General features: G+C 50.3%; 6 protein-coding genes across 6 annotated transcripts; 3 read left to right on the forward strand and 3 right to left on the reverse strand.

Annotated features, from left to right (window-relative positions):
- Nucleotides 1-152: 152 nt before the first annotated feature.
- N7511_004235 (spherulation-specific family 4 protein) lies at nt 153-1,562 on the forward strand (the record flags this gene model as incomplete). Its single annotated transcript, XM_057126660.1, has 3 exons — nt 153-376; nt 573-930; nt 1,242-1,562. The coding sequence occupies 3 exons, from the start codon at nt 153-155 to the stop codon at nt 1,560-1,562; spliced, it is 903 nt and encodes a 300-aa protein (XP_056985550.1).
- A 4,490-nt stretch (nt 1,563-6,052) lies between these two features.
- N7511_004236 (endo alpha-1,4 polygalactosaminidase) lies at nt 6,053-7,015 on the reverse strand (the record flags this gene model as incomplete). The annotated part of the gene is made up of 1 exon (XM_057126661.1): nt 6,053-7,015. One exon carries the CDS (start codon nt 7,013-7,015, stop codon nt 6,053-6,055), a length of 963 nt encoding a protein of 320 aa, XP_056985551.1.
- A 3,296-nt stretch (nt 7,016-10,311) lies between these two features.
- agd3 (putative extracellular serine-rich protein) lies at nt 10,312-12,423 on the reverse strand (the record flags this gene model as incomplete). Its single annotated transcript, XM_057126662.1, has 2 exons — nt 10,312-10,578; nt 10,642-12,423. The coding sequence occupies 2 exons, from the start codon at nt 12,421-12,423 to the stop codon at nt 10,312-10,314; spliced, it is 2,049 nt and encodes a 682-aa protein (XP_056985552.1).
- Nucleotides 12,424-12,508: 85 nt separating this feature from the next.
- N7511_004238 (uncharacterized protein) lies at nt 12,509-13,429 on the forward strand (the record flags this gene model as incomplete). Its single annotated transcript, XM_057126663.1, has 1 exon — nt 12,509-13,429. The coding sequence occupies one exon, from the start codon at nt 12,509-12,511 to the stop codon at nt 13,427-13,429; it is 921 nt and encodes a 306-aa protein (XP_056985553.1).
- Nucleotides 13,430-15,488: 2,059 nt separating this feature from the next.
- gtb3 (glycosyltransferase family 4 protein) lies at nt 15,489-24,251 on the forward strand (the record flags this gene model as incomplete). Its single annotated transcript, XM_057126664.1, has 4 exons — nt 15,489-15,566; nt 15,654-15,743; nt 15,800-23,309; nt 23,359-24,251. The coding sequence occupies 4 exons, from the start codon at nt 15,489-15,491 to the stop codon at nt 24,249-24,251; spliced, it is 8,571 nt and encodes a 2,856-aa protein (XP_056985554.1).
- Nucleotides 24,252-24,771: 520 nt separating this feature from the next.
- dapB (dipeptidyl aminopeptidase dapB) lies at nt 24,772-27,598 on the reverse strand (the record flags this gene model as incomplete). The annotated part of the gene is made up of 3 exons (XM_057126665.1): nt 24,772-24,851; nt 24,912-25,181; nt 25,240-27,598. 3 exons carry the CDS (start codon nt 27,596-27,598, stop codon nt 24,772-24,774), a joined length of 2,709 nt encoding a protein of 902 aa, XP_056985555.1.
- Between the last annotated feature and the right edge of the window lie 191 nt (nt 27,599-27,789).

The raw sequence follows: 27,789 nt of genomic DNA on the forward strand, positions 1-27,789 counted from the left end.
GAGACCCGCTCCGTATTTCTCGGCCGCAAAAGTCTTGGGAGTGGCCAAGTGCAAATCGTGGTTGTTTTTTAGTCCTGTCCACTTCCAGATATCTAGGGGTTGTTTCTTGAATCCACTTCAACTCTCAACGCTGTAACGTGAAGTATACCACTATGTCTGATACCGAAAAACACGTGAGCAAGCGCGGATGTTTAAAATCCACTCGCTCCAGAGTTCTCTTGGCAATTGTCGCTCTCGTCGTGATTATTGTCGCCGTGGTCCCCTCAGTCGTCGTCACGACTCTGCACAAGAAGAACAACATGGGTCCTAAGGCTAAAGTCTTTGTTCCGCTCTACGTATACCCTGCTCCTGGGGCGTGGACGCCGCTGGAAAATGTGTATGTTCGAACCCTTTCCATTCCACCCAAGCCATCCCCCTCCCCTAGCTCCGCTTCGCCCGAGATGCCATATTCAATCTCAGGCGGCTGGTGGCCGGTGCCACACAATCGCATGGGGAATTATGCTAGGCTGTTTGGGCGCCAAAACCGTCACATATCTAGAAAAGGAATTACCCCCTAACATTAATCATTACAGCATCTCTGCTCACCCTGATGTCAACTTTACCGTCGTAATCAATCCAGGAAATGGTCCAGGGCCTGACTCGCTCCCGGATGCGAATTATACCCGTGAAATTCCCAATCTCTCCTCTTACGAAAATGTTCGTCTTTTGGGTTACGTTTACACCTCGTACGCAAAGCGCAATGTTTCGGCCATTCGCAAGGATATCCAGACCTATGCCGACTGGCCTACCAATTCCTCTAACCCCAACCTGGCGGTTCAGGGAATCTTCTTCGATGAAACGCCCCAACAATACGATGCTCAAACTTTGACCTATTTGCAGGGTCTGACTGACTTTGTCAAAGACCTGGAGAGCCTTGGTCCTGATCAATTCGTGAGTCCAAGTTCCAAAAGCCCTCCTCGTTACCTTACCATACAACACCCCTGTCTCTTACTCTACACCTGCATTTGTACAAGTCTTTCATTTCAATTACCTTGTTTTGCCTTTTTCCATTCTAAGGCTCCCTTTCCCCAGACCTATCCAAAGCCCACTCACACCAAACTTGCTTTATTGCTTTTTGGTCTACCCAAGCGCCTCATATTTACCTATACGCCCCCCCAATCCAACCTGCATCACATCGGCTTCCCCATCTGGATTAAACAGGCGAACGCCATACACCAGAACCGAACTGACATATCCCACAGGTCGTCCACAACCCGGGAGCCGTCCCTGACTCCCGGTACTTGGCAACAGCTGACTCCACCGTCGTCTTCGAGGCGGCCTATACCACTTTCCAGGAACGGCAAGGCGCGAAGCTATTCACAAGCATCGATAACAGCAATCGCTCTCAGCTTTGCGCCATCGTGCACTCTGTCCCCGATGCTATCGAGGGCAAGTCGCTTCGAGGTCTTGTTAAGGAAGTGCGCAAGGTAGCTGATGAGGTGTATATCACTCACTTGTCTACCGACTACTATGCATCCTTTGGACAGAAGATGAATGAGTTTGTCGATTTGATGGCAGCTTAAGTTGGATTAGGTTATTATTGCATCTATTCTATTTGGGCCATTTTTCGGTTTTTGCTATTTTCTGATGATTTATGAGAACATACTTTTTGATACTATATAGGCCTTTGGAGGCAACGATTAGAATAAAAAAATTGTGATTTGCCTACTGTACCTCTTTGTCTGGGTGATCGTGATCGGCTTTGTTCTGTCTGCTGTGGATAACTTACAATACGTTGTATTTTTCAAATTTCCGCGTTTTCGCCAAGGATTCGATACATACTTTTCAACACTAGACTCTAGAGCTGCATATTTTCCGCCATTCACAGAAACCTGTTAATGGGGGTGGCAAGAGTGAAAAATCTGGTAGGTTCAAGCAGTCTCACTTGGTTACTGGGACCAGAATTCGATAGTGGCACCCTCCGCTGCTATACAGAGCCAGGGCTCGCTCTCAATGTGGCTCTGAATACGAGATCACCGAGCAACCCATACTCTCAGGATATGGATATAGCAACGAAGAAATCGACCTTTTTCTGTCGGATCACGATCCAGACCATGATTCTTGTTCTTTGCAATGTCTTTGAGTTACCGGAGATCCGATCAATCCTTGAAACCTGCATGTAGTGTCATGTACGCCTAGAGCCAATGTCGTGTCGCGGTTTCGAAATAACCCAAAATAGCCCTGCACGGTTGACGCTTAAGTCTTGGCAAGGTATATCTAAGCCATGGTGTTTCAACAGCATGGAGAACATCGTATTGCATATTATGAGACTGATCTCTTGCTACATCCATCTGGAACATCTTGAGACAAAAGCCTAAGTAGCTGTACTCAGCGGTCTTCCTTCAATCTCGTTCAAGTATCGGGTATAGTAAATCATATGACTGAAACAGCAGTGTGGGACATAGTATAGAACTACTGTAGGATGTACTGTAGACTTTGGGTTTAGTACCGCTATAGCCACCGCGTCATTAGGCACTATAAGTGACAAGAAAGCGCGCAATACCACGCTGCATTGAAACAGGAACAACGCATGTACATGTATGTAGAAAGTGGCCGAAGTACGCCTGGCCAGGTTTGCAAGTTGACCTGTTCCATGCTAGCGGAAAGAGACGAACAGTTTATTCCAGGAACCAGGCTGGCGTCATACGTTTGTCACACCCAAGACATGACGCACAGCTGTAGACTGTACGTCGAGTCGCGCCTTCGATTTCCTGGGAAGCTCTTGTCCAGCCGCAATGCTACTGTAACGGATAATATTGATAACTCATCCGGGAGGTACTGTATGTTGGGATGCATGACCAACACGACGTAGGTATATCCCTGCGTGAATCACTGCATGAGACCGCTTCTGGGAGTCATGGGCAGGCCTCACCCTGTCTCTTCAGCATATGTTTTGTGCAGGTGATACCCCTGAGTTGGCCGCTGGTGGCGGCGGCCACCACCTCGTGGCATGGGCCGGATAGTTCGGGACCAGCGATGGCGACGGGGATTTGCGGATTTGCAGGGGCTGTCACTCGCATGATTGACAGGATTTACGATCTATCTCTTGGCTAGAATTGACTCTCGTCTTCGCCCGTCCGTCTAGACAAATACAGTAGGAATGGGTGCAAATCTTTTCTGTTGTGCATAAGCGAACTCACTTGCTCAGAGACTAGGACTGTATAGTAAGGTAGCCACTAGGTTCGCATTAGTACTGCGCTAATGGTATAAAGTACAAGGTCGGCGTTTTTCAGTAACGAAAGAGAAACCGACATGGGTCCATAGCTGCGGCTCATAGCACGATCTGTTTTGAACATGCATGAGTGGACACGTCTAGATCTGAAGTTTGGGCGAACCGTTCCCTCCGCGTTCGCCGGGGCCCGAAGAAGAACCCGAAAGCGAGTTCAAACGGTCGCAGCATAGGTTCGCAGCATCGCTAGCGCTGGCTCATCGCAAGTGGCAAATCAGATTATGAAGCTGGAGAGCTGAAAAGAGGATTCAAATGGAGTTTGCTGGCACCGTTTGGGACCATCGGGGGCCATTCTGAAACCGTTAGCCCAGCGGGGACTCCCGATTCGGCAATGTGGCCCTTTTTCGCTTCAGAGATAACAGCGAGATCTTGCCGAGGTTTGGATCAGGGGTGCAGACGCTGTGCAGAATTTTCAGACTCCTCAAAAAATCCAACGGTAGCTCCAGTGGAGTGATCTTTTCAGCCAACCGCCGGGCATCCAAAGCGCATCGCCAATGAAGTTCAATTTCTCGATGGTTCGTGAGTTCGTGGTTCAGGAACCATGCAGATCCGCTCGGGAGCCACTCGGGCGGCCGATCTTAGCGCCTTCCCAATTCTATCACATGGCCGTGTGCATTTTTTTCAACCACGCGAGCCGGCAAGTTTAGCTGGATTGAGGTGGATAATTCAGTCGAGGAAGATTCCCGAGAAGTATCCACGGCGAGTCCGATCGGGGAGCTAACGAACACCAGTACGTGCCTGAGTGTTCACCGGCCGTGGTATTGTTGTATTGAAAATGGTCAATATGAAAATTATGTTTGGTATCTTCTACTAACTATAGACTTGAAGACTGCAACTTGCAATTCACCGGTCCAGGTACGGTGTAGGTGCGACTTTACTTTCAGCCCCCGGGAACTTTATGCAAGGGCGATGGCCAGTGCCAACGTCCCGCGCCAGAATATGTGATCTGTCAAACACCATTGGCCCACGAAGCTCGTGTTGTGACAGGGCCGGGTTGAAAAAAACAAAAGTTACAGTACACGTGGGATTAATTACCTGTACTGTAAACAATGTACTGTAAATGGCGACATTCAGAAACCCCATAACCCCCCAAGCCGAGCTTGCAAATACCGGATGAATCCACTTCCCCAAGCTGCACACTAAACAAGCTAAACAGCACCCCCTTGAAACCTGCCCAATCACAACTTCCAAGTGCAGCAGACACCACAGATGCCAAGACTGCCAAGCCCAACAATCGAACATCCACGACCGATCTAGTTACGAAAGAAGAGATAGTGTCATTGTCTTTCCCCACCACAACGGATCACTGCATGGTCCTAGCCAATAAAGACCACCGCGTATGAACGGACAATACCTCAATTGAAACCTATCAATTCACAATCTACAGGAAACAAGCCAAGAGCCAGAAAGAAAGCCAGGATAAAGACCTGTTTCTCACGGTCAAAGAGCAAAACCACGGATCCAAAACCACCGTCTTCGGAAATAAAACGACTATTGCCGGATGGCTGATTCCGTACCAAGCCCAGGGCTTGGCAGGCCGGGAAACTGACACCTGTACTCCGTCCGTAAGAAAATCCCGCTTCAGCCACGCCAGGCACCGCCGGAGCCTTTTTAGCATGACACTAACCACTAACCGCAGAGGCGCAGCTTACCGGGATGCGTCGGAGCCAGAGAACAGAACACGAGATCTGGTGCTGGCGATGGGCGATACGCGATGGCGCCTTGACTCTTACTCTGACTATGCTTATGTTGTAATGTAAGTTAAGGCGTGTAGGTTAGTTTTCTCATTTTTCCTGGCTATGGCACCAACTCTCCGGTGTGTGTGAGTGGCTTTTACTAGTTAGGCTGGGTTGACGCCTCTACGGAGTCCATGTAGTCTCTTTTCGGACCTCGCTGGCGACTATTGACAGGCTAAGGGCAATTGAGGTGCGAAATGGCGATTCGGTGCTTCCATGCTTTGTAGACGGCCGTTGTGTTGGTTTGCCATGGCGCTTTTGGTTCCTTGGGCTGGCGTGATGTGGTTCTTTTGCCGCCTGTCAGATTTGCTTGGGAGGTCAGGAGAGCCGAAGACAATGCCGAATTGGTATACTAGTTCAATTGAGGGGGTTTGTGATGCAATTCCTGGTCATGGACTCGGGGCATCCGACGGTGTACGCTGTGTGTTGGCATGGCGGACATACAGTTTTGAGACTATCCATGGCTCTTGTGATATTCTAGGCGTCATGCACATCGTTGCGACATGCCTATTTTTTGGGATCCTTGGGTTCAGCTGAGGTTTAACGCTTTGGGCAGATTGTGATGGAAGAACCTCGAAGAGAAGTCTGGATGTTGTTGTAAATGGCAAGTTAAGAGCGAGGATGTAAGAAACAATTACTGCAAACCGGATGTGTCGAATTCGTGTAAATTGGGAGTAACGAAATGTTAAGTCCAAAATATATATTCTATACAAACTTTAGCAGAAATGTACAGCTTCATGCTTTGTTTTTTGTTTGAGTTCTTATTGATTTTTCCATGTCATTTTGCTCATTTCGTAGTACTTCAGACTTGAGTTGTTCAATCAATATGGTGGATCAACTATGCATGACCTTGAAGAACTCGGGATATCGGATCTAACAAATTTCATAAAGGAAGAAAAAGTGGATGTGCTATGTTATGCCGCTAAAAGAACATTGATTGAAGTGAAAGTCTCAGAAATATAACTTCTTGTTTATACATGCAACATCGACTCCCTATTAACGCAAAATGTATCTGCTCTCAGTCCGAACTAAGGTCTGCATTCTCATATCAAGGGCAGTACTCAACCCAGTTGTTCAAGTTCATGTTTTTGATAACGGTCGAGAAATTGCCGGAGCTGTTTGCATCGCAAGCAGAAGTCACCTGCTTGGCGGTGACGGATTCGTCATTGTCGGTATCTGAGCCCTTGGGATATTCGATGTGGAAGACAGGCTTGTCAGCGTCGATGAAGGCGGCATAGGTATCGCACTCATCGTACTGGGCACACTGCTCATTGACACTCCACTGCATGTTTGAAATAACGGAGTCAATGATATCACCGCCGTTCTTCAGTCCGACGGAAAGACCTCGGCTGTGAGACTCGCTCGCAAGCCAGTTCACATAGTTGGTAGACATAGCCTGGGTAAGGTCGAGTCCGTTGTCATTGTCGTATCCATCAATATTATCAGGATCGACACCATCACACCCCTTGGTGACAGCAAGGTCAAGACGCTTCTGCATGATCTTGCGCACACTTGTGGATGAGATGTTCAACCAGCTCTCGCCAGCCCAATCGTCAAGAGCCTTGCCAATGTCGGCCTTGGCGAAGTCACTTGCATCGGAGCGCCAATCTTCATAGGTTCCAGCAGAGAAGTAGCAAATAACCTTGCGGCCCATGCCCTGAAGTTCAGAGATGATAGACTTAGGGTTATCAAAGAGATCGATGTCGTAGACGGGTGCGTCAATGGAGGTGTCATTCAGAGGATACTTCAGTACGATTTGCCACTTGGTGCCGGCGGCGGGCTGCCATTTCACCGTCGTGTTGGTGGGTGTTGTAGTGTTGGTGCCGCTCCCGGTGTTGCCGCTATCGCCGTTATCACCGCTGTCGTTGTCGTCGTCTCCGCCATTCTTCAAGCCGATGCCGAGTCCTGCACCGAGACCAACACCCAGTGCGACGATGACCAGAGCAATGGTTCCGAAGACGAGAACCTTCTTCTTGGTCGACCAGGCCCACCAGCCTCCTTTTGAGGTCATTTTGCCGTTTGATGAGTAGTGGCTGAGAGAACGAGTGTAAGAAAGAGATGTGGGTGAGATCAGGTTTGTCAACCCCGCATGCCCGATCAGATATAAAAAGGGGGTCACCCCGGGGATAAAAATAAGGATAAAGAGAAGAGAGAGTCGTGAAGATCACTAAGTTCGGGAGATGGGCATCTTTAAGCTTAGGGTAAGGGTGCCGGCCAGACCGGGCTGAGGCTGTGGCGATCCTTTCTAGGGCGGTTACAGCGATCGGGACCCGAATGTTACCCTGGGGAAAGTATAAGCCTCAGGAAAACAATGTCAGGAGACCCTGAAACTGCCCTTTTTCAAGGAAAACCTATAAGAAACAAAGAGCGTACAGGAGCGGAATTCGGGAGCCTGGAGGCGGTGGAAGGGCTGAGCCACAGCTTTGCTTCTTTGACTTGCAGAACTTGCAGAACAGACTGATTTATGGGGCCTTGAGAGGGTCTAGTAGGGCGAATTAAGGTGGTGGAACCTGCGGATCCAATTGATTATCTCTGCCAAAACTTATTAACTTTTATGATGTGCAGAGTGTATAGTATCTCGCAATATATTGTCATTTGGAGAGCAACAGACTCGGCAGTACGACAGGCCATCGTACAATTTACTGGCCATTCAAGGACTGTAGGGCTTCAGGGGCTGACAGGTTGAATCAAAATCGCCAAGGGACATTTTTGCCGGGCTCCAATGATTGTGAGGCAATGGGCGTCTCTAGAGTACAGTAGCGCCGCCCAAAATAGGACCCCTCACTACCCTTGGCTCGCTAGCTACATAAAATCCCAACAAAGAGAGAAATCTCGGTTCGCCAAGTGTGGACTACACCTGAAAAGGCCTGGGGGCCGCCTTGGGCCGGCCGAAAGAGCTTTGCGATATAACCGGGCCCACGAGGTTTCGGAGAACATTGAAGGTGTTAGGCGTGAGTCTTTTGCATACCCTCCGACAGAAAAGAGCATGAAGATGATGGCACGGAAACCTGGGGAAAGGGTCCAAAGCATCAGAAACATACATATAAAACACTACCAATGACCATAGCAAACACGAATGTATGCGCTGGCAAGCTTAGGTGTGAGGTGTCCAAAAGAAGACTTGAAACTCCCGATCGGGTGGAGATGTCGAATTTTTGGGACGATCACGTATTTTTGACTAGCGGTATGGAGGTATTGAAACATTCAAGTCCGCAACCATACGGGTATTTTTCAAATGTAATTTAGCCCTAACTCGGGACTAAATCGTGGTCAAAGAATACATTTGACTTTCGCTGATCAGTTCAATTGCAAATCCGTCCGTGCGAATCCGGCTATTCGGATGGGATGATCCCAAGTGACTCGTCGGGCCTGAAGCATGAACAAGGGAATCCCAGTCTTTTCGTCTTTTTCCACATCTTCAGGGGTCGCTTACAGTACAGTGGCCTGAGCTAAGCAATGACGAACTGGAATGCAAAGCACGTATCAACAGGGGGTTAACGTATCTGTCGCTTGGCTTCACCCATCTATTATAACAGACCCGCACACCTCGAGTCGTGAAATCATTTACTGTATACTTTTTAGGCTGTCAACCCGAACAAGGTTCCCAAATAGGACGGACCTCACGCTAAAAAAACCTAAACACGCTAACGACTATGGTGCGCGGATCTAGTCCCTGATAACCCAATCGCCTGATTCTCCCCTACCCGCAAATCCGTCGGACGCCACACCCGCCTTTTGAGACGGCAATACTAAGTGTGTATACGAGATGATTACTAACTAGTCTAGAATGTTCATGTAATGACTTCGCCCGTCATCCCGTGCCAAGATCGCGCTTGTATAGTTTCGTGGTGACAAGTCATCATGACTTTACCCCTTTGATCAGACGATGGAAAAGTTAGAAAGTGAGAAGTAAGAAATTAAACCTTGCCTCGGGTAGTCGTGCAGTGTAGCTGACAGCCGAGCATGCAAGCAAAAATTCTCATTCCTTCTATACTTTAGGCGACATTCGACACCCCCGCACAACAGGGCCTAAGCTACAGAGTGGAGAGAAACGAAATACCGGACGGGGTTACATGTAAGTGTAAATACAAATGGAGTTGTAGTTGTACATACTGTATACATTGTAACCTCCGAGACGAGTTATACATCTCGGACTTAGGTAGGGACCGTATATGGTACTTTAGCCTCTGGATTAAACCCGAGGGCCACGCAATAATGCCGACACAGGGGTGACGGGACAGCGGGATGGCTTCAATGTCTGGGCATGCACCCCTTCGTCTCTATTGTGCCCGAAATGGTGCCATCCTGCGGCATTTCTTCCGTTTTCAGCCTCCTCGCTGACTCAATAGAGAAATCGGTGCACGGGAGAACATCGTATACATGCACTCCACCGCCACTGTGTGGACCGTGGGGATGCCCTATGCATCTGCGGCAAAGGAAAGCAGGACATTCCGTGCGCAGGATGACAGGCTCAATTGGATGGCATAATAGGCTTGCAGACTTTTTTTTCTTTTTCTCTTTGCTCAGCTTGGCTGACGTTTACATGTAGTGTAGAGTGAGACATTCATATAATTTTATTGTCCGAGTGATCATTTGGCACGGGGATGATTCTTTGGTCGGATGCCACGGCTGTTAAGAAGCATGTCTCGATCTAGGAGGCGCATTGCTGGTCCAGATGGGTCCTTGATCGCTTTACTTTTTGCTCAGAACGATTGGCTTTCGCTTTTTTGAAGCTAAGCTTCATCGGTAGGGCCCAGTTTTCTTTTTTTAAACCGGCTCTACAGTGATTTTCGGTGAACATGATTCAGTGAACAGATTTTTCTCGAAAAGGTTTCCTTGGTTTAACAATGTGAGGGACAAGATGTGCGCCACATCACACAGACCATTAAAGTCACTGTCACTTTGGACCTGCAGCGCGGGGATGACCCGTCCCGTTGTCAGACCGCTGAGTGAGATGTTAGAATGAGCTGTAAATGCGGTGTAGACCAATTTTTGGGCTTGGTCAGACAGATCGATTGGACTTGTAATGTGACATTGTCTACACCAAGTGATTGTGTTTTCGAAAGAAATCATTGTATATTATCAGTCAACTATACTAAATGTTCTTCTGGGCATTAGGAAATATAGGGCGTTCAGTCTTCGTATCAGTAAAAACAGCAGAGGTTTTCCTTCGCATATATAGACACCATTATTGACATCTTGAAACAATATCCACAACATTAATTGAAAAGAGATATGCGATCAACAGAATGCTGGGAAGTGTATCAGCTCGCCAAGTTAGGGCGAGTCAATGGTCTTCCCATACATTTAGAAAGATATAGGGGTGGAAAGAGTGAATGTGACTGGGGAGCCAGTAAGCTGGACCCAGACGGTCAGAGGGTCGGAACCGAGCTGCTCAGTGGTGAAGCCCTGGGTGCTGGTAGGAGCAACAGGGAAGGTGACGGGGATGGGATCAGTGCAAGTGTTGCCGGTGGCAGAGACAGTGACAGCAGTGATCTGGCTGTTGCTGGTAGCGTAGCTGAGAGAGTATCCACACTTGTCACGGTTGAAACGAGCAAGGAAAGAGGCGGACAACTAAAGCCGGGTCAGCAAATGAACAAAATACTATCCGATGTTTCATGAAGAATCTTATCTTACCTCTTGCTGGGTGAGGGTGATCAAGGGCCAGTCAGCGAGACGGACGAACTCCTGAACCTGGGTCTCAACCCAAGCTTGCATGATACTGTACTGGCCGCTGACGCCGTTAATGGTGACAGGGTCAACGTCAGCGCTGCGAAGGTTGGCCTGGTGGAACATGTAACCTTCGTGGTAGAGACCGAAGAGGTGACGCATGGTGTCAGCCTTCTCAGTGGCCAAGAGGTCGTCGAAGGTACCGCTACCAGCCGAAGTAACAATCCACTCCTGGAGGGTGCAAGCAGGGGTGTCACAGTTGTAGTAGATACGGGTAGCCCAGCGGGGGTTGACCTGCATACCAGCGAAGCCGTTGTTCTCAACGGTAGTGAACAGGGGCCACATGACGTTGTCGGTGTTCAGGAGAGCAGGACGGGTGTTGTCACCAACGCACTGGGTAATACCACGCTCCCACCAGGCGCGAAGAGCATCACCGTTGTGGAGACCGGTAATGGCAGGAGGAATGATACCGTTGGCAGTGAAGTGAGTAGCCTTGTCAATGCCGACATCAGCAAGCCAGGCCTGGTTGAAGGTAATCTCACGCAGAATATCAGCGTAGGTGGCATTGTCCTGCTCCTCGTGAGTGAAGGTGTGGGAGATGTGACCGAACTTGTTCAAGTTGGCAGCGGTGGTCCACCAGATGAGGAGCTCATCCATGTTGCTGCAGGTAGATGTCCAGTCGTAGGCCTTAGGGGTAGTGGGCCACAAGTCAGTACCAGTACCAAGGGGCTTGATCCATTCAAGAGGGGTGTCGATGGGCGAGTCGTATTCGATGGCACCGTCATTGCAGGCAACGTAACCAGCATCAGTGTTGGAAGAGTTCTCGATGTTTCCGTTACCGTTGTGACCGACCTCAACGTAGTAGGAACTACCAGCGGGCATCTTGGCGTTGATAACGTCGGTCCAGGCAGCCACGATTTCCAGGTCCTCTGGGCGAATACGGAAGGTATTTCCAGAAGGATAGTAAATGTCAGTCTCGAGGAACATATCATCAATCTGAGTGTTCAGGTTAACACGACGGTGGCCGGCATAGAGACCGCGGGTGATCCAGGTGATCCATGCGTGCTGCAGGTAGCTGGAAGTAGCACTCCAGGTAGTGTCAAAGCCAATGAAGAAGGCCATCTGCTGACGGCCATCGAAATCGTTGATGACGGCAGCGACACTCTCGGTATCGAAGCCAGTGGTGGCAGCAAAAGTGGCAATCGCCTTGGTCGATGTAGTGTTGCTAATAGAAGCAGGGTAATGCCAGAGACCGCTGGTGCTGACACCAGCACCAGTCTTGAGACCGGAGGTGGGGAAGTCACTGATATCACTGAAAGAGATGAGCTGCTCAACGCCGTCACAGCAGCCACCAAGAGCGGTAGCACCGTAGTCAGGGCCGGGATAGACATCGTATTGGACCATACGGACACCATACTCAAGCTGGTAGGCATACAGCTGACTCCACTGATCAGCGGTCAAGGCACTCTGGTATCCAGAGGCACCATAGTCATAGCTGATTTCAGAAGCAACAACAATACCACCAAAGTTTCCACCGGCAGTTCCGTTAAGGGCAGGGAGAGCGACACCAGTGGAAGGAACAATCAGCTCGGTGAAGGGAATACCGTAGGCATTGAGGCCGGAGCTAGCAACACCAACGGAAGCAGCATCTCTAGCAATAACCAGGATGTTGGCTGCGACAGCAGCGTGGTTGAGAGGGGTGGCAGAAGCCGAGGCCGAGGCCGAAGCGGAGACGAGAGAAGAAGACATGCTGGGAGTCACAGTAGCACTCGAAGAAAGTGGCACAGACGAAACTACTGAGGATGAGACAGCAGAAGATGAAGCAGTTGACGAAATGGCAGACGAGGAGACAGCCGAAGACGACAAAGGCGTGGAAGAAGCAGCAGACGAAGAAGCGACTGAGGAAGCAGCAGACGAAGTGACAGCAGACGAAGCGACGACTGAAGAAGAGACAGCCGATGAAGAAACAACCGAAGAAGAGACGGCTGAGGAAGACAAAGGCGTGGAAGAAGCAGCAGACGACGAAACAGCTGAGGAGACAGCAGACGAAGCGACGACTGAAGAAGAGACAACCGAAGAAGAAACGGCTGAAGAAGAGACAGCTGAAGAAGCGATGACCGATGAAGAAACAACCGAAGAAGAGACGACGGAAGAAGACAAAGGCACAGATGAAACAGCACTTGAAGCCGGAGCCGAGGAAGCTGGGCTAGATGAAGCCTGGCTAGACGAAGCAGAAACACTCACGGAAGAACTTCCAGGAGTGACAGTTGCGGACGAAGAGACACCGGAGCTGGAAGCAAGGTGTGAAGACGAAGCAACAATGGTAGCAGAGCTAGAGACAGCAGGGGTACTCAAAGAAGAGGAAGCACCACTGGAGGCAGGCGAGGAAGAAGCCGGGCTGCTGGACACAGAAGAGGAAGAAGCAGAAGCACTTCCAGAGGGTGAAACAGCAGAGCTAGAAGCCGGGCTCGAGGGAGTAGAAGTACCAAGAGGGCTCGAGGAAGGTGAAACAGTGACAATCACAGATCCTGAGGCAGAGCTCGACGGGATGGAGCCCGAAGAAGACGCGGTAACGAAAGTGGATGGAGCAGGGGTAGTGGTGGGTACAATGGACGATCCGCCAAGAGACGAAGACAAAGACACAGACCCAGATGGGCTCAGGACAGGAATAGAAGTAACGACAGCAGAGCTAGTCACACCAACAGAGCTGCTGGGAGTGCTAGAAGGGGTGGCTGAGGAAGTCGGAGGCGAATAGGCGATGACAGTGGGATTGTTCTCAGGCCAAGTTCCTGGGGCAGTGTCGCAGGTTATAAGGCCATAGAAGCAGCCGATCTTCAGGGCCCAGACTGGAATGGCAACCATCTTGATGATGACCAGGTACGCACTCGGAAGGTCACACGGAGCTAGATATGCAAGCCTGCACCACTCACGACTGACAGCTAGGGAAATGCGATGCGATGTATGTAAACGAACGGAATTAGCTTGCGTGTTTCTAGATCTAGGTGCATGAACATCATCTTATAGAGCCCATGTGGAGTAACGTAAAGGCCAAAGACCTATCGCCTTTTCTAGCTAACTAATTTGGAATTTCCATAGGGAGGGCTTTCATCTCGCACGGAGCCGAAATCTCACTCGGGTCTGTCCATATGGGTCTTGATGTGGCGTCAAGTGATCGATTGGGGTTTGTCTTAGGGCAAATTAAACCTATTTTCCCGGGGAGGGAGAATCCGATGCGTTGGAAATGGGGGCATTCGAGACATCCGTAATGTCCCTTAGCGAACGACTAGGCATACAATTGGCTAGTCACGAAAAGTCCTTGGCAGGGCAGGCGAGGAAATTTACTGCAGGGGTCGCCATGGCTTCGGTGGGTTTGAACAATTCTTTTTTTGGCCCTGAGAGGGGGGCAAAAATCCCATCGGAAAATTGGAAAGAAAAACCAGTATTTGGCAATCGACTCGACCAGACGCCAATGCAGGGCTAAAAGCTCCGAGAGCAAGCAACTTGCAATGCGAAGGCACTGTTCGGGCTCGGCATCGCCGCAAGGACCTCTTATCGCCGAGCACACAGCCTGGAATTGGGGCTCTTACGATATCCTGGTTCGGAGCACTTCCAGACTTGGCGTGGGGAAAGGGGTAGTTGATGTATGTCGACCCGATGAGGTAGGTGGGTATGTACTGTATAGTAAAATCTGTAAAGTTGTAAATCCGAAGTATCTCGGGTATCGTATGGCGTATCGCATTACAGTGAAATTTGCGTTACCGGTTCATACGTGTATGAGGGCTATTCGTAACTTCCCTTTGAGGTTTGGCTTCTCAGTTTCAAACCTCGGCGCTACGCGAGGTTCTCTATTTCTGTTTTTTTTTTCTTTCTTTCTGTTTTGACCCATGCTTTGCCAAGGATTCACCTTTCCTGGTCGGCTCTGTCCAGCGAATCCTCTCTTTCTGACCCGTGTCCAAGAGCATGCATGTTTTAGTATTATTTCGATTATTTTCATTTTATTTTTCCCTTTTTTTCTCCCCTCTTATTTTGTCAAAGGCGAAACCCCAGAGAAATCGATACATGCGAATTGAGATGAGGGACCAAGTACAGTAGACCAAGTAAAATGGATAGCTCTCCCCGGAAGCACAGCTTGTCAGGTACCCGGCCCAAGGCTTCGGAACGAGGGCTCCGGACATTTACTAGTATGACCACGATATCAATCGCATGGATTTGCCACATACACATGGCCATGTACTAGCATGCATGGCCCCACTCACCTGTCTCATCGGTCAGCCCTGGTGCGTTTCTTAGGCTTTTTTAGTCCTGTATCTAACAGAAAAAACCTTAGGTGCTATTTTTGCCCCGTGTTTATGAGATCTCTGCTTCACAAACGCCTAGACTTCCCCCGGTCATGGATCCTTGAACTTTTGTCCCAATCAGTCTAAAAAAGGCGAAGCTAACTTGTAGGGTTTTTTTCAAGCCCCCTGACTACATACGTGACAAGGAACCCTGGGAGGCGAACTTATCACTCTCGAACTTATTACTATTCTCTGAGGCTTGGAGAAGTGGGTATTCACTTTAGCCACTGTTCCCCCCACCAGGTCTTTTTACCTTGACACTTTGTTGGCCAAGCTCCTTTGTGCTTCTTCAATTCTATCCTGTGTCGCCATTCTTCTCTTTACACACCTGAGGTCAAACTATAGTCATTCGTTCAACTATGTCACTATGAGTGTTTGAGAACGTCTCAGCTTCATTAGTCATTGGTTATTTCCGACCTTGTTCCTCATATATTGCGTTCAAAACCTATTGAGTCGAGAGCTCCTCGACACTTCGCCATGACAGATAGGAAGCTCCTTCCTGTGCAGGCCCATCCCTTGGGCTGGGCTCATATGAAAGGGCATTGGTGGCAGTTTGTATGTTCATTCTGGTCCTTCTTATAATTTGACTCCGAGGATTCATGGATGGATACGTGGAGACAGCCGTTCTAACAGCTCTTCTAGATATTCATCGGAGTTCTGCTGCTAACCGTCACCATCGGAACCGTATCTATGATATGGTCCGGCACGAGGAGACTTATTAACTATTACAAGGTAACCAAATCTCGAGCACTCAAGTATTCTATGTATTAATTTGGGTGTATCTCTAGTCGAGACCGCCGTCAGACACCATTTCCTCAAGTGTTTCTCAGCGCCTGAGTCAGCTAGCCAACCGTGATCTTAACCTTATTCATACTCGTGCACGCAAGGGAAAGCCCTCAAGCTTCGGCGTATACCTTGGTGGCTTCGAAAACCCGCCGACTGCCTCTCAAGAAAGACTGCTGCAAGAGTGGGATGTTCTTATCGTTGATCCCTTCCAGCCCGGTGTTTCTAAGGCTATCTCCGAGCATGAGCGCAGTCAAATGCTGGGACGTATTGATTTCGCCCGAGTCGTTCCCCCGAAATCCTCTGCCCTCACCGTCATTGAGAAGGTTGAGGAATTACTAGCAAGCGGTTTCAGCGAGACAAAGTTCTCTGGCATTTTGCTCGCCAACTGGGAAGATGTTATCTCCCCTTCTGTTCGCAGAAAGTTGTTAGAAACCATCAGCAGCCTCGGCTTGGCAGTCTACCTCGAGTCGGCACCTCCGCATTTCTTGAAAGACAGAAAAGCTGTTCAAACCGATGCCGTTGCTGGTCTTGTGATTCGCAATGCCAGCGTCATGCCTGAGGGCGAAAAGCGTGACTACTTCGCTATGGCCGAACTTCAATCAACTATCAAGGCATTTGTCTCCGAGTCTTGCATGAGAGACTTTGTTGTGATGGCTTGGGAAACTATCGATGATAATGTGACTGTGACCAATGCAATTGTTCGCCGATCTCTTGGATGGACCAGCTTCTACAGTGCCATCACCTGGATTGGCTCTGAAGCTGCTCTGCAAAATGCGGACCTGAATATCACCACTCTCGAGCCTCTCCCTGCCTTCGGATGGTTGAAGGAAGCTGATATTATGAAGGCCCATGATACCTGGCGTTCTAACTTGAACATCCTGCCTTCTCCTGACATGAAGGATGGTTGGGAAGCTCTCCAGCCTCTCTTCCCTGCTGTAAACGAACTGCGTGACTCCGAAGAATATAACTCCAAGGCCCCCGATAGCCCGACTGCTCGACTGCGTGATCCGCCTGAGTGGGTTGCCCAGGTCAAATCGCAAGGTAGCCCTCTCTCGGTCTCCATGTCTGGAATGGCATATAACTCTCTCGGATGTTTCCCTCTCGGTTCCGACTCATCGCCGATGGTCTTTGCGGAAATTGTTCAGTCTCAGCAACGTCTTAAGTCTCTCAACCTGCTTCATCCCGTTCCAACGACCAAGATCCAGAGCATCGGTCTTCTCCTTCGCCAATTCCATGACAGCCTGGACCTCTCCGATGATGAAGACCAGCTTGCCAATTCCGTCAAGGAACTTGCTAACTGGGCCTCCAATGATCTCCTGCATGTGAACCTGGCTCTCGATTCGGGTCTACGCAAGAGTTCAGACTTCCGCTTCTGGGCTGTCTTCGAAATGGATGCCGAGGGTATCGAAATTTACGTGTCCAAGAATGCTCAGGGTCTTGCTGGAACTATCCTTCACACTTATCTGTCGGCCAAGGGATTTCCTAGACATGTTTGCTTTGAAGCTGAAGCCACCTTTGCGACTTGGTCTAAGGATGTTTCCGCCGAAACTGGTCTCCCCCGACGTCTGATTCAGGATATCGATGTTCTCACCCCCGAAGAGCGGCTTCTTATGCTGCAGCATCTCTCTTTGACTGATGTCCACAGCGAGCTGGTCGAGGTAATCTGCGCATATATCCGCAAGCAACTCATGGACTCTCCTTCGTTCGCCCTGTTGAAAGCTCACAACACGGTTGGATATCTTGATCAGTCTATTTCATCTCAGGAATTGATCAGATCTCGTATCGAATGGTACCGGGATCAAGGGTGCAAGCATCCTTCACTCAAGGCCTCTATGTCTCTCTTCAACCAAGTCGACACTGTGCTTGGTCAGATTCTCAGAGTGCGCCGTGAAGATGACCTCGCTGCTATTACCAATGGACTGTGCTCCCTTCTCAAGGGTGGCTCTGTCGACGCATATGTCGACATGATGGCCCTTGCTCTTTTCTGCGCTGCGAGAAAGGGTGCCTTTGACGAAATCTACCAGGAAGTGACCGATCGTAACCCTTTGTTCAACAACCATTCCGATCAAGCTGCGGCCTTTGCCGAGTCATTCGCTCTTGGCTCTCGATGCGAGGCTTACTTCGATTGTTCTCCCAGTGTTTTCGGTAGGCTGTTGTCTGATCGGTTCAGAGCTTACTACAACCAACACCAACCCCCCAACTGGGCCAATGGTGCTCCGCAGCTTGCTACATCTTATGCTGGGGCTCAGATTGATGTCAACCCAGATGAGCAGCCCAAGGTCATGCCTGGTTACCAACGTTTCACCTTCCTGAGTGTCTTTGCCATTCCAGCCCTGATCGATATCATTCTGCTCACCATGATCGGCCGTGGTCTATATCTCTCTGCTGCCATGACCCATGAAGAACAAGACAGTGCGACGATGGCTCTGATGATATCCCTGTTGCTTTCCGGTGCTATTGGTACCTGGATCGCATGCGGTGGTCCTTACTACCTGATCTCGATGGCCTTCGCAGCTGCTAACATGTTCGTTCTCATCCGCTTGATTGCAGGTATTGCTTTCACTATCGCCGGTGGTTTGATTGGTTTCGTTGCAATCTCAGCTGTCAGAAGCCCTCGAGCTGGTATAATCTTCTATTTATATCTTATCGCTCTGACAATCTATTTCTCAACTTTCGCCTCGCTCGCCAGTTTCAGTTACCCCGGAACGAGCTTTTTGTCTGGTCGCAAGTCGATTATCTTCTGCATTCCAATCCTGTTTTTGTCGCCGATTATTACCACGTGGGCCGGCAACGACTCAGCAATCTATCTCGCCATCATCTATATCTTCATTGGGGTTCTTCTGCTCTGTCTGCGCAATGTTACCTCCAAATGGGTCACCTGGTATCAGGACATCCGCCGCACTGACGACACCGAAATCCGCAAGTGGTACATCAATGTTCATGGTCACAATGATGAGAAGGTCTTTGCCAACATGAGCGATCCGGCTGCTCTGAAGCTGGCAAGAGAAGCTCTATTCAAGGATGTAAACGCCGAGCAGAAACGTGGGATGTTCACCAAGGCCACCACGGATAAGCTGGTCTCTGAACTTGCTCGGGATTGGGAGTCAACCAACTTTCTCCTTGATTGGTACTGCCGTTATGCTGACGTCCCTCGCCCAATTGCATTCAGTTCTGGTTGGAACATTCAGACCAAGGTCGCATTGGACGTTCTCCGCAACTCTCAGAAGGGTCTTCGCCTGCACAACGCCTTCGTTCACTGGCGCCAATCGAGCAAGGAGATCGGATGTGGTATTCTCTACTTCGTGATTGCTCTTCTCGACAAATGGGTTCAATTGCTCAGTGGTGATCGTATTCTTGGTCTTACTGGCGCCGTGAACGATGCGAACCGCATGGCTGTTGGCTTCGCTCTTGCCTACTACCTGATTGGAGCTGTTCTCATTGATACCAAAGCTCAGGAACTCCACGATGCCCTTGGCAGCAAGGCTCCTACCACTGTCAAATCTGCTAAGGACATTCGCATTGCCCAGAAGAAGGATGTGCAGCTCCGCCGTAAGGTGTACTGGAGGGTTCTGCTCCGCTACCTCCTGTGGCACGTATGGAGTCTGGCTTTGGCTACTGCTCTCATTTGGACTTTCCAGGAATCGCTCCAGGGAATGATCATCTTCTTCTCCTACGTTCTAGCCTATACTGGTCTGATCTGGTATCAATACACCAAGATCTTCACCGGTCCTCACGCGCTCAAGCCTCTCCTCACTGGTATTTGCGTCGGACTGCCAGTTGGTATCGCTCTCAAAGTTTGCCTGCCTCACTTCTTGTACTCTCAGATCATTGGCCTGGGATCTGCTACTTGGACTGTCGCCTTCCTTTCTATCTGGAACGCCAAGATGGGAATGCCTGATAAGGTTGACTCTCCGGTCGAGCTTGGCCGGACCTTCCACGCCTTTACCACCCCTTGGTCCGATCCTGAATGGTCTCAGCAAGAACTCCAGACTTTCTTCGAGAACTACTCCCAGCTTCCATCTGACTCCCGGTTCAAGCTCAATCCTGCTGTCCACCCCGGTGTCGAGATCAAGAGTGCTATGACTTCTCGTCGAGAGGAACTCCGCATCGAGGAGGCTTTCCCCGGCTCTAAGGATGTCATCAACACTGCGATCTCCGCGTGGGAAAAGGGCGACGTTGTCATCGAGCTTGTTCCAATTGGTTCTCTCGGACCCGGCATTCGCGCTTTGAGCTGCAGCACCGGTAACCAGCTGAAGCTTGCCATCACTGTCGGAGGTCTTTTGGATGAGCGTCTTGACATCAGTGCCAATTGCCAGGTCATTGCTGAGACTTTGCTCCACGCTGTCACTGAACTCATGATGGGTGTTCCCCACGAATACGCATCATTGGCGGGATCGATTGTCTCCGGCGGAGTCACGCACACCATGGCCCGACAGCTTCGAGAGGAGGCCAATACCTCCACTGTCGTTCGCTGGGCCAAGAAAGAGCTTCTCCGACAGCTCTGTCTTGGTTTCGAGGCTGATATTCACTGGGACAAGCTGCCTAACGAGGTTCGTGATGTGCTACTCAAGCGTTGCTTAGGAGAACAATGCAGTCTCTCCAACAGCCAGCGACAATGGCTTCAGGAAAGCCTTTGCACATTTGATACCAAAGATCTTGACATCCATGTTGCTCGTTGCAATCTTGGAGCAGCCACCGCAATTAGTGTCCTTGACTATGCTCACTGGGGAACCGGAGAAGCAGCTCTTCCCAAGGAACCCGAGACCTCTGCATATATCTCTTATGTGCCTCGTAAGCTTCCACTTGTGCTGTCGGTTTTCAGAGAGCCCCTGAGCTACATGTATCACAAGCTGGGTTCAATGGTCAAGTTCTTCGTCGTGGCTTTGGTCGCAGACCCTGAATTCCAGAGGGAGTTCAACCATGTCGTCCAGCCCCTCCCTACCGTTGTCCGCGTTCCCACTGTCTTCTTGTTGAACATGCTCTGGGTTTACTCTAAGATGGTTCAGGACCTTGGTTTGTCCTTCTTCCTATTCCACGGTCGCCAGAACGTCAAGCGTCTGTGGGAAGAGACCAAGGGCATGACGATCCATATCAAGAAGAGCAGAGTAATCGTTCAAAGTCTGGACGGTACTTTCACTGCATTCCGGCACCACGAAATTGACGGCGGCTTCAAGATCTACCACTACGCAGGTGACCACAAGACCGAGCCCAAGGAGGTGAAGGCATTGAAATACGTCAGCACCTACTCTGGTGAGATGTTGCTTCTTGTCAAACAGGAGTTCAAGGATGGCAAGGTCACTAATGAGTATCACTACGACTACCAATCCCCAACCAAGAAGGCCTTCAAGCTTGGCAGCAAGTCCTCGGCTCGCATTCCTTTGGGACGTCGCTGCGTGTCTGGTACCAATCACTTGCAGAGTGTTCAGTATAACCGAAAGGGTCTCATCGAATCTGGTTCATACATGAAGGATGGTAACTTGATTCGCTTCAAGTACCACTACCGCAAGAACCCTCGCTTCGGTGATGAGTTGCTCCGCGCTGAGTTCGTTCTGTCTCATATCAGCTGCACAGTGTCCTGGTGTGCGCCTCCCCGTCGTCACCCCGAGAAGGTTGAGCGTTGGATTCCCCACTCCAAGGTCACAGAAGCCAGTTTCGTTCAAGGTGCCGATGTTTATGAGAGTCGCTGGTTGTACGATCACAAGTTCCATCCCACAATCTTCACCACCATCAACGGTCAAAAGGTCCAGACCCCTCCCATGATTGAGCACGATTACCTGAGTGTCCTTGCCAAGCCGAAGTATACCAGCTTTGTGCATGACAACCCCTTCTTCTACTGTGACAGTCTTCAGTCAAACCTGCTCACTCGTACACTCGGATTGACCAAGAAGCGCTTTGTGGTTTCAACTTCCCGTGCTCGCTCTCTCATGTGGAAGGCCTGGAAGGACCGTGTTGATTTCGACGCCATCATTGTTCGCTGGATGGATGACCGTATCCTACGCAGAGACCGCGTCCTTGCTCCATACTGGCGCAGTCGTGACTGGGGTAACCTTGGATCTGCGAAGAAATACATGGATCTCCGTGCCGATGCTATCATGGCTAGTGCCGATCTGGACGATAACATCTCTAGCTGGACTCCTCTCGCTGTGAAGATCACCGATTTGCTCAACTTTGGTCCTGGAGGTGATGCAGTTGTGAACACTCGTTCTAAGAACTTCGGAACAGATACTGACAAGACCCTCCACGTCATGGCTGCTGACAATGGTACCTGGCCGAATGAAGGTGGTGGTGTCTCTGCCTGCCGACGAGACATGATCAACTCCCTGCGAACCATCAAATGGCACATGATTTGCGAGTCTGCAAACGACTTCGGTGTTCCCAAGCACCAGACTGAGCAGAACATCCAGTCTCTCAAGCTGATTCCGCTCTGGGGTATGGATTTCCTTACCCCAACTCACGGTTTGTTCCATAACAAGCTGGACGCTGAGGTCGACAACGTGACTTCCGCCAGCGAGTTCGATATCAAAATGAACTTCATTCCTATCCTGACAGCCTTGGTCAAGGGTGCACGTGCAATCAATCTCACGAAGGCCGATATCCATCAGGCAACTCGTGCTTTGGTGAACCTCAATACATACTTCCAGGAATCTCGTCATTGGACCCAAGTGTGGAACAGTGAAACGGTCAAGCAGAGTTGGCGTGAACTGTGGCTCACCCAGGAGATGTCAAATGCGATGCCATCCTCAGAGTGGTTCGACACCGAACTTCCTACCTTGGCCGCCCTGGATGTTGCCTTGGAGCTCTGGTACCGCTATCTCTTCATTTTCTCGATCCCCGTCCCTGAGAAGATCCCTTCGACCTTCCAAGCATCCCACCACAGTGTCAGTGCATCTTACGGTGTTGTTTGCAAGATCAAACGTAAGTGTACTCTGCAGATTTGGGATCACGCTATCAGTTGGCGTGAAACCAACCTGTGTCTGTCATCTGCACTTTGCAAGCTCTCGCCATTTGTTCGTAACTCGCTACTTGGACTGATGCGCATTACTTCCGTCCTGACTCTTCACCACGCGGATATCATTCTTCCCTGTGCCGACTTCTTCAACCCCGGTTGGGAGGTCGAGATTGGTACCTGCCAGGGTACAATTGAGCACCGCAACGTTTTCCGTCGCAAGATTGATCCTGTAGTCAACGGTATCACTGATATGCAGAAGTTCGCTCCTGTCAAGGAGATCAAGTCTGAGCGCCCGACCGTTACCATGTTGTCTCACGTCTGGTATGCCAAGGATATCAAGATCGCCCTTCTCGCTGCCGATATCATCATCAACCAGTGGAAGTTTGACGATTACCACCTGGATATCTATGGTGCGATCGACAAAGCCCCAACTTACTCCACTGAATGTCAAGAGATTATTGCATCGAAGGGTCTCCGTGGCAAGGTCACACTGTGCGGAACTGCCGACCCCATGAAGGTTCTCGAGAACACCTGGCTCTTCCTCAACTCATCCCTGTCCGAAGGTCTTCCTCTCGCTCTCGGCGAAGCCGCCTCTCACTGGTGCTCCCGTAGTCTGCACAGATGTCGGTGCCTCCCTCCGAGTTCTCAGTGACCCAGATGACTTCTCCCGGTTCAGTGCCGTGGTGGCACCCAACGACGCCCTCAACCTCGCCAAGGCCCAGATTGGCATGCTTGCCATGCTCGGTGAATGGAGCAAATATAGTGATGACACCGAGCCCGCGCCAGTCCTGACCAACTCCCCAACCGCAGAGGACGTGGCAGCAATCACCCGCCGCATGTACACAAAGAGCGAGCACCGCCGCAAACTCGGCATGATGACTCGGAAGATCGTTCAGAAGTCTTTCAGTGGTGACCGTTACCTCCGTGAGCACGAGCAGATGCTCTGGATCGGCAAGTCCGCCAAGATGATGGCCAGCCGTGCTGCCGGTGATCCCATCGAGCCCGCCGACGTGGCAGCCGCCATTGAAAACGGCGTCGATGAAGAGATCATCACTATCCCCCGCGGTGCTGTGCACTCATGGCGCTCATCTGCCGTGTCTGGCGTCTCTACGCTTTACAGCACTGTCTCTCAAGTCCCTGGTCGTGGTGGTTACCACCGTCCTATGTCTGATATCTCGGCCATGAGCATGAGCAATGTCTCTACGGATACAGAGTCCTTCGCCCGTCTGCCCGTGTTCGCTCCTAGACAGTCTATGATGTCGAATGTTAGCAACCCCGGCAACAGATCTCCCATGTGGGCTTCCAGCCAACGCCTCTCTGTCCTGGGCAGCCGCGCTCATTCTCCCCGCCCTCAGTCCCACCAACGTTCTATCTCCACCGCGGGTCGCGAACAAATTCGCGGCTTGCATCGCGAGGATCTCGCTCCATACCGTAATTCGGATGTCAGCGTCGTCATGAGAGATGAGTTTATCCGCGCTGGCGGTTTGAACCCTCCTAGTGGCTAAGACCCTAGCTTATACATTCACTTGTCCACTCACTTTACCTACTCACTCCCTACCTGCACATACTGCCCTCCTGTATACTTTCCTCCGATATTTTTGTTGATATGCATGTTCGAAACTTGCATTTGTTATTTGCATTGTTCGGTGTCAGGCTTGGTTCCCTCAGAAGGGCCAACGGATATATTTACGAAAAGCCCGTTGTCAATATGGTTGTCTGCTTTCTGTTTTTCTATACCAGTTCTTTTTTTTTTGCGAAGCATCGAAAATTGTGGCATACCTGAGCGACTACTGTCCCAACTCTATTCTATTTACTATTAGTGTTAATTCATGAATCATGCAAATAAATATAATTTGCTTTCCATTCCAATGTTCCAATAGTCCATAGTTACTGATGTATGGTTGATTTACGAACTACTGCGTTCGTGTGATTCCGAGAAAGCTATAAACCCATCAAGGATGTAAGCGCCAAAATTCAAAGAACTTAGATTCCAAAAACAAAAGATTTACAAGGTTAGGCTATTCGTCATGTTGACTCCTCCGGTTTCGGATTCGCGATACGATGCCATTCACCGTTGAATGCATTGATGAGCCAGCTCGAAAGACCTAGAATTGCGAATAAGCTATTGTTTTTTTGTGCCGTCATCTGCTCAGGGGGGAACTCACGTTCATAAACAAGCGCATGCGCCATGTGGAAATTGATACTATGATCTGAATCAGGGAAGATCTGCATATCGTAGTTGTCGATGTTCGACAAGTCCAGCTTGTCAATCAACACGAGCGTGTTCTGCAGATGAACATTATCGTCGGCAACGCCGTGCATGATTAGGAATCGAGTATTCTGGCCCAATGCCATCACGTTGCTGATGGAGGCATTATCGTATCCCGTGGGGTTGTGCTCGGGTGTATGCATGTAACGTTCGGTGTAAATAGAGTCTAGAGTTTGGCATGTTAGTATAACGAAGGACCAAATCTAGCACCAGAAAAAACCCACCATAGAACCTCCAGTCTGTCACTGGTGCCACGGCCATGCCGTATTGGAACGTCTCGCCCGCGTCTTGTTCCAGGACCTTCAGAGCCATGAAGCCGCCATAGCTCCAGCCCCAGACTGCCATGCGACTTTCGTCAACATAGTCCTTGTTAGACCAGATCTTAGCGGTTTCAATTTGATCGTGGGCTTCATAGTGGCCGATATTACCGCGAACTATGCATCGTGCTTCTCGCCCAATGAATCCCGTTCCACGACCATCCACGGTGACCACAATGTAGCCCAAGCTTGAAGCAACGTAAGATTGGAAGTCAATGGTGAACTTGCGGTCCACTGTCTGCGAACCAGGTCCGCCGTATAAGAAGAACAGTACAGGGTATTTGTTCTTAGGGTTGAAGTGTGGAGGGCGGCGCTCGAGAACTTGAAGAGTATAACCGTCGACAGTGACATTGGTGTAGACCTCGGCTGGAAGTGCAAAGTCTTCGACCATTTCACTGAGCTTCTTGTTATCCTCGATGAGACGTTCGATCTCAATCTCACTGCCGTGGGTATTGATCACGGCCTGCCAAGGCACCGCTGGACCCTTATAACTGAGCAAGCCGTATCCGGCTCCATCAGAGAACGAAACATCGAAGAAGGCAGGTGCAGATGTGTCGGTCAGCGGCCGAAGGTCGGAACCATCCAGTTTGACTGAGTATACGTGACGTTCAGTCGGGGCCTCCTTCGTAGCAACAAAGTATACCAGACCTTTTTTCAGGTCAACGGCAGAGGGTGCTTGAACCACTTCCCATTTGCCCTTGGTCAGCATGATGGGCTCGGGGTTTTCGAAAGGTGTGAAGTAAGCCAAGTGATCATAGCCTTCATATATAACAGTATCGATGTAGCCGTCGTGAGGGCGGCCGTTTGCTGCATCAGCAGGAATGTATTTTGTCGACTGGGATGGTTCAACCCAACCACCATCGAGGGCCGCAATATCATCGGATCGCACGAGCTTTCCAGTTCGAGCCTTTGTGTCCATCACGAAGATCTTGACGACATCACTCTCACGATTGGTCTCCCGGATCAAGACTTTGCCCTCGGACGCCCAGACAATTTCGATAATAATCCGTTCGTCGTCTACAAAGTCTTCTGGCATGTCAAATGAGAAAACCTCATTCTTCTCGACGTCATAGAACTGCAAGTTCACGATGGGGTTTGGGCTACCAGGTTTGGGGTATTTAATCTGGCTGACTTCGGGGTAGTTCTCAAGGCCTGGCAGGGGGTCTTTGCCTGAAGGCCGAGAAAGGAAGTACTGAATAGGGTATTCAGGCACCGCCGTCTCGTTTGTGCGAAGGAACGCGACAAACTTTCCGTCAGTGGACCACCATGTTCCTGTGTTGCCTGCGAAAACTTCTTCCTCATATACCCAGTCTGGGACACCGTAGAAGAGGTTGTCACCACCATCCTTGGTAATAGGAATGACCTCTTCCGAGGCCAGTTTGCGCAAAAACAGGTTGTTTTCTCGAACAAACACGACTGCATCAGAAGTGGGTGCCCAGACAGCAAGCTGTACACGCGCACTAAGATTCTGAGGATCCAACGGCTCAGCCTTCTGTGTCGTCACATCGAGAATCCAATATTTTCCGAAGTACGAATGCCGGAAGTTATGTTGGGAGTCAGACATTATCAAGACTTTTTTCAAATCAGGACTCGGCCAGGTCTTAGCTGGAGTGACAATGGTGCCATCGCCCCAAATATAGCCTTTCTTCATCAACACTCTGGTATCGAGGCTCTCAGCGCCATCCTTGCTATGGCGAATGTCTTCTACTCGCAAGTAAGCATCCTGCTTCTCGCCCCGCTCAACGAGAAGACCATCTTCGCCATTGGGGCCTGCGATCCAGGAGATTGCGTGAGACCGCGGCAGCCAGTCACCTGTCAGAACTTGCTCGAGTGTCACCGGTTTCCCGTAGCTCGTACCCCCAGTAGCTGAGTCTGGCTCATGGATTTCAACCGTTGAAACCGATGACAACGCCGCGGTCTCGGGCCGCTTCTGCGTGAGGAACAGTCCGAATGCAAGCACCCAGCCGCCCACGCAGAGCACCACGAGCAACCAAACGATCTGACGCAGCCGACTTGAGGGGCTTGCTTTCTTCCCGCTGTTTAATAAAGGTACGTCCGAGTCATGGTCTCCCCCATCTTCTATATCGCGATATCTCTCATCGTCCCCTTCCTCCATCGGTATATTATTGGCACGCTTGTGGTTCTCCATGAAGGCCGCGGAGGCAATCGATAAGCCGGAGTCGTCGGATGTCTGAGAGGCGAGAGATCCTGACCGCTGTCGAGTCAGCGGAACGGATTCGGGGTGGCCTTCGTCGAGCGTCCCCATGGTGGTTGGAGTTCACGCGGCTCGAGCTGACGTCCGATCGGCGCTCTATCTCTTATCAGTGCGGAGGCGAACGCAAGCACACGAGCGATTACTCGAACAATTGTATATATAGTCGTCTATTCTTGAGAACCGGCCTGGGGGATGGACACGATTGAGCTCCCTTGGGGCGAGAACTTGGGGGGCTGTGGCTC

Source organism: Penicillium nucicola, assembly GCF_028828085.1.
Source record: "Penicillium nucicola strain IBT 29836 chromosome Unknown utg000003l, whole genome shotgun sequence".
Lineage (NCBI taxonomy): Eukaryota > Fungi > Ascomycota > Eurotiomycetes > Eurotiales > Aspergillaceae > Penicillium > Penicillium nucicola.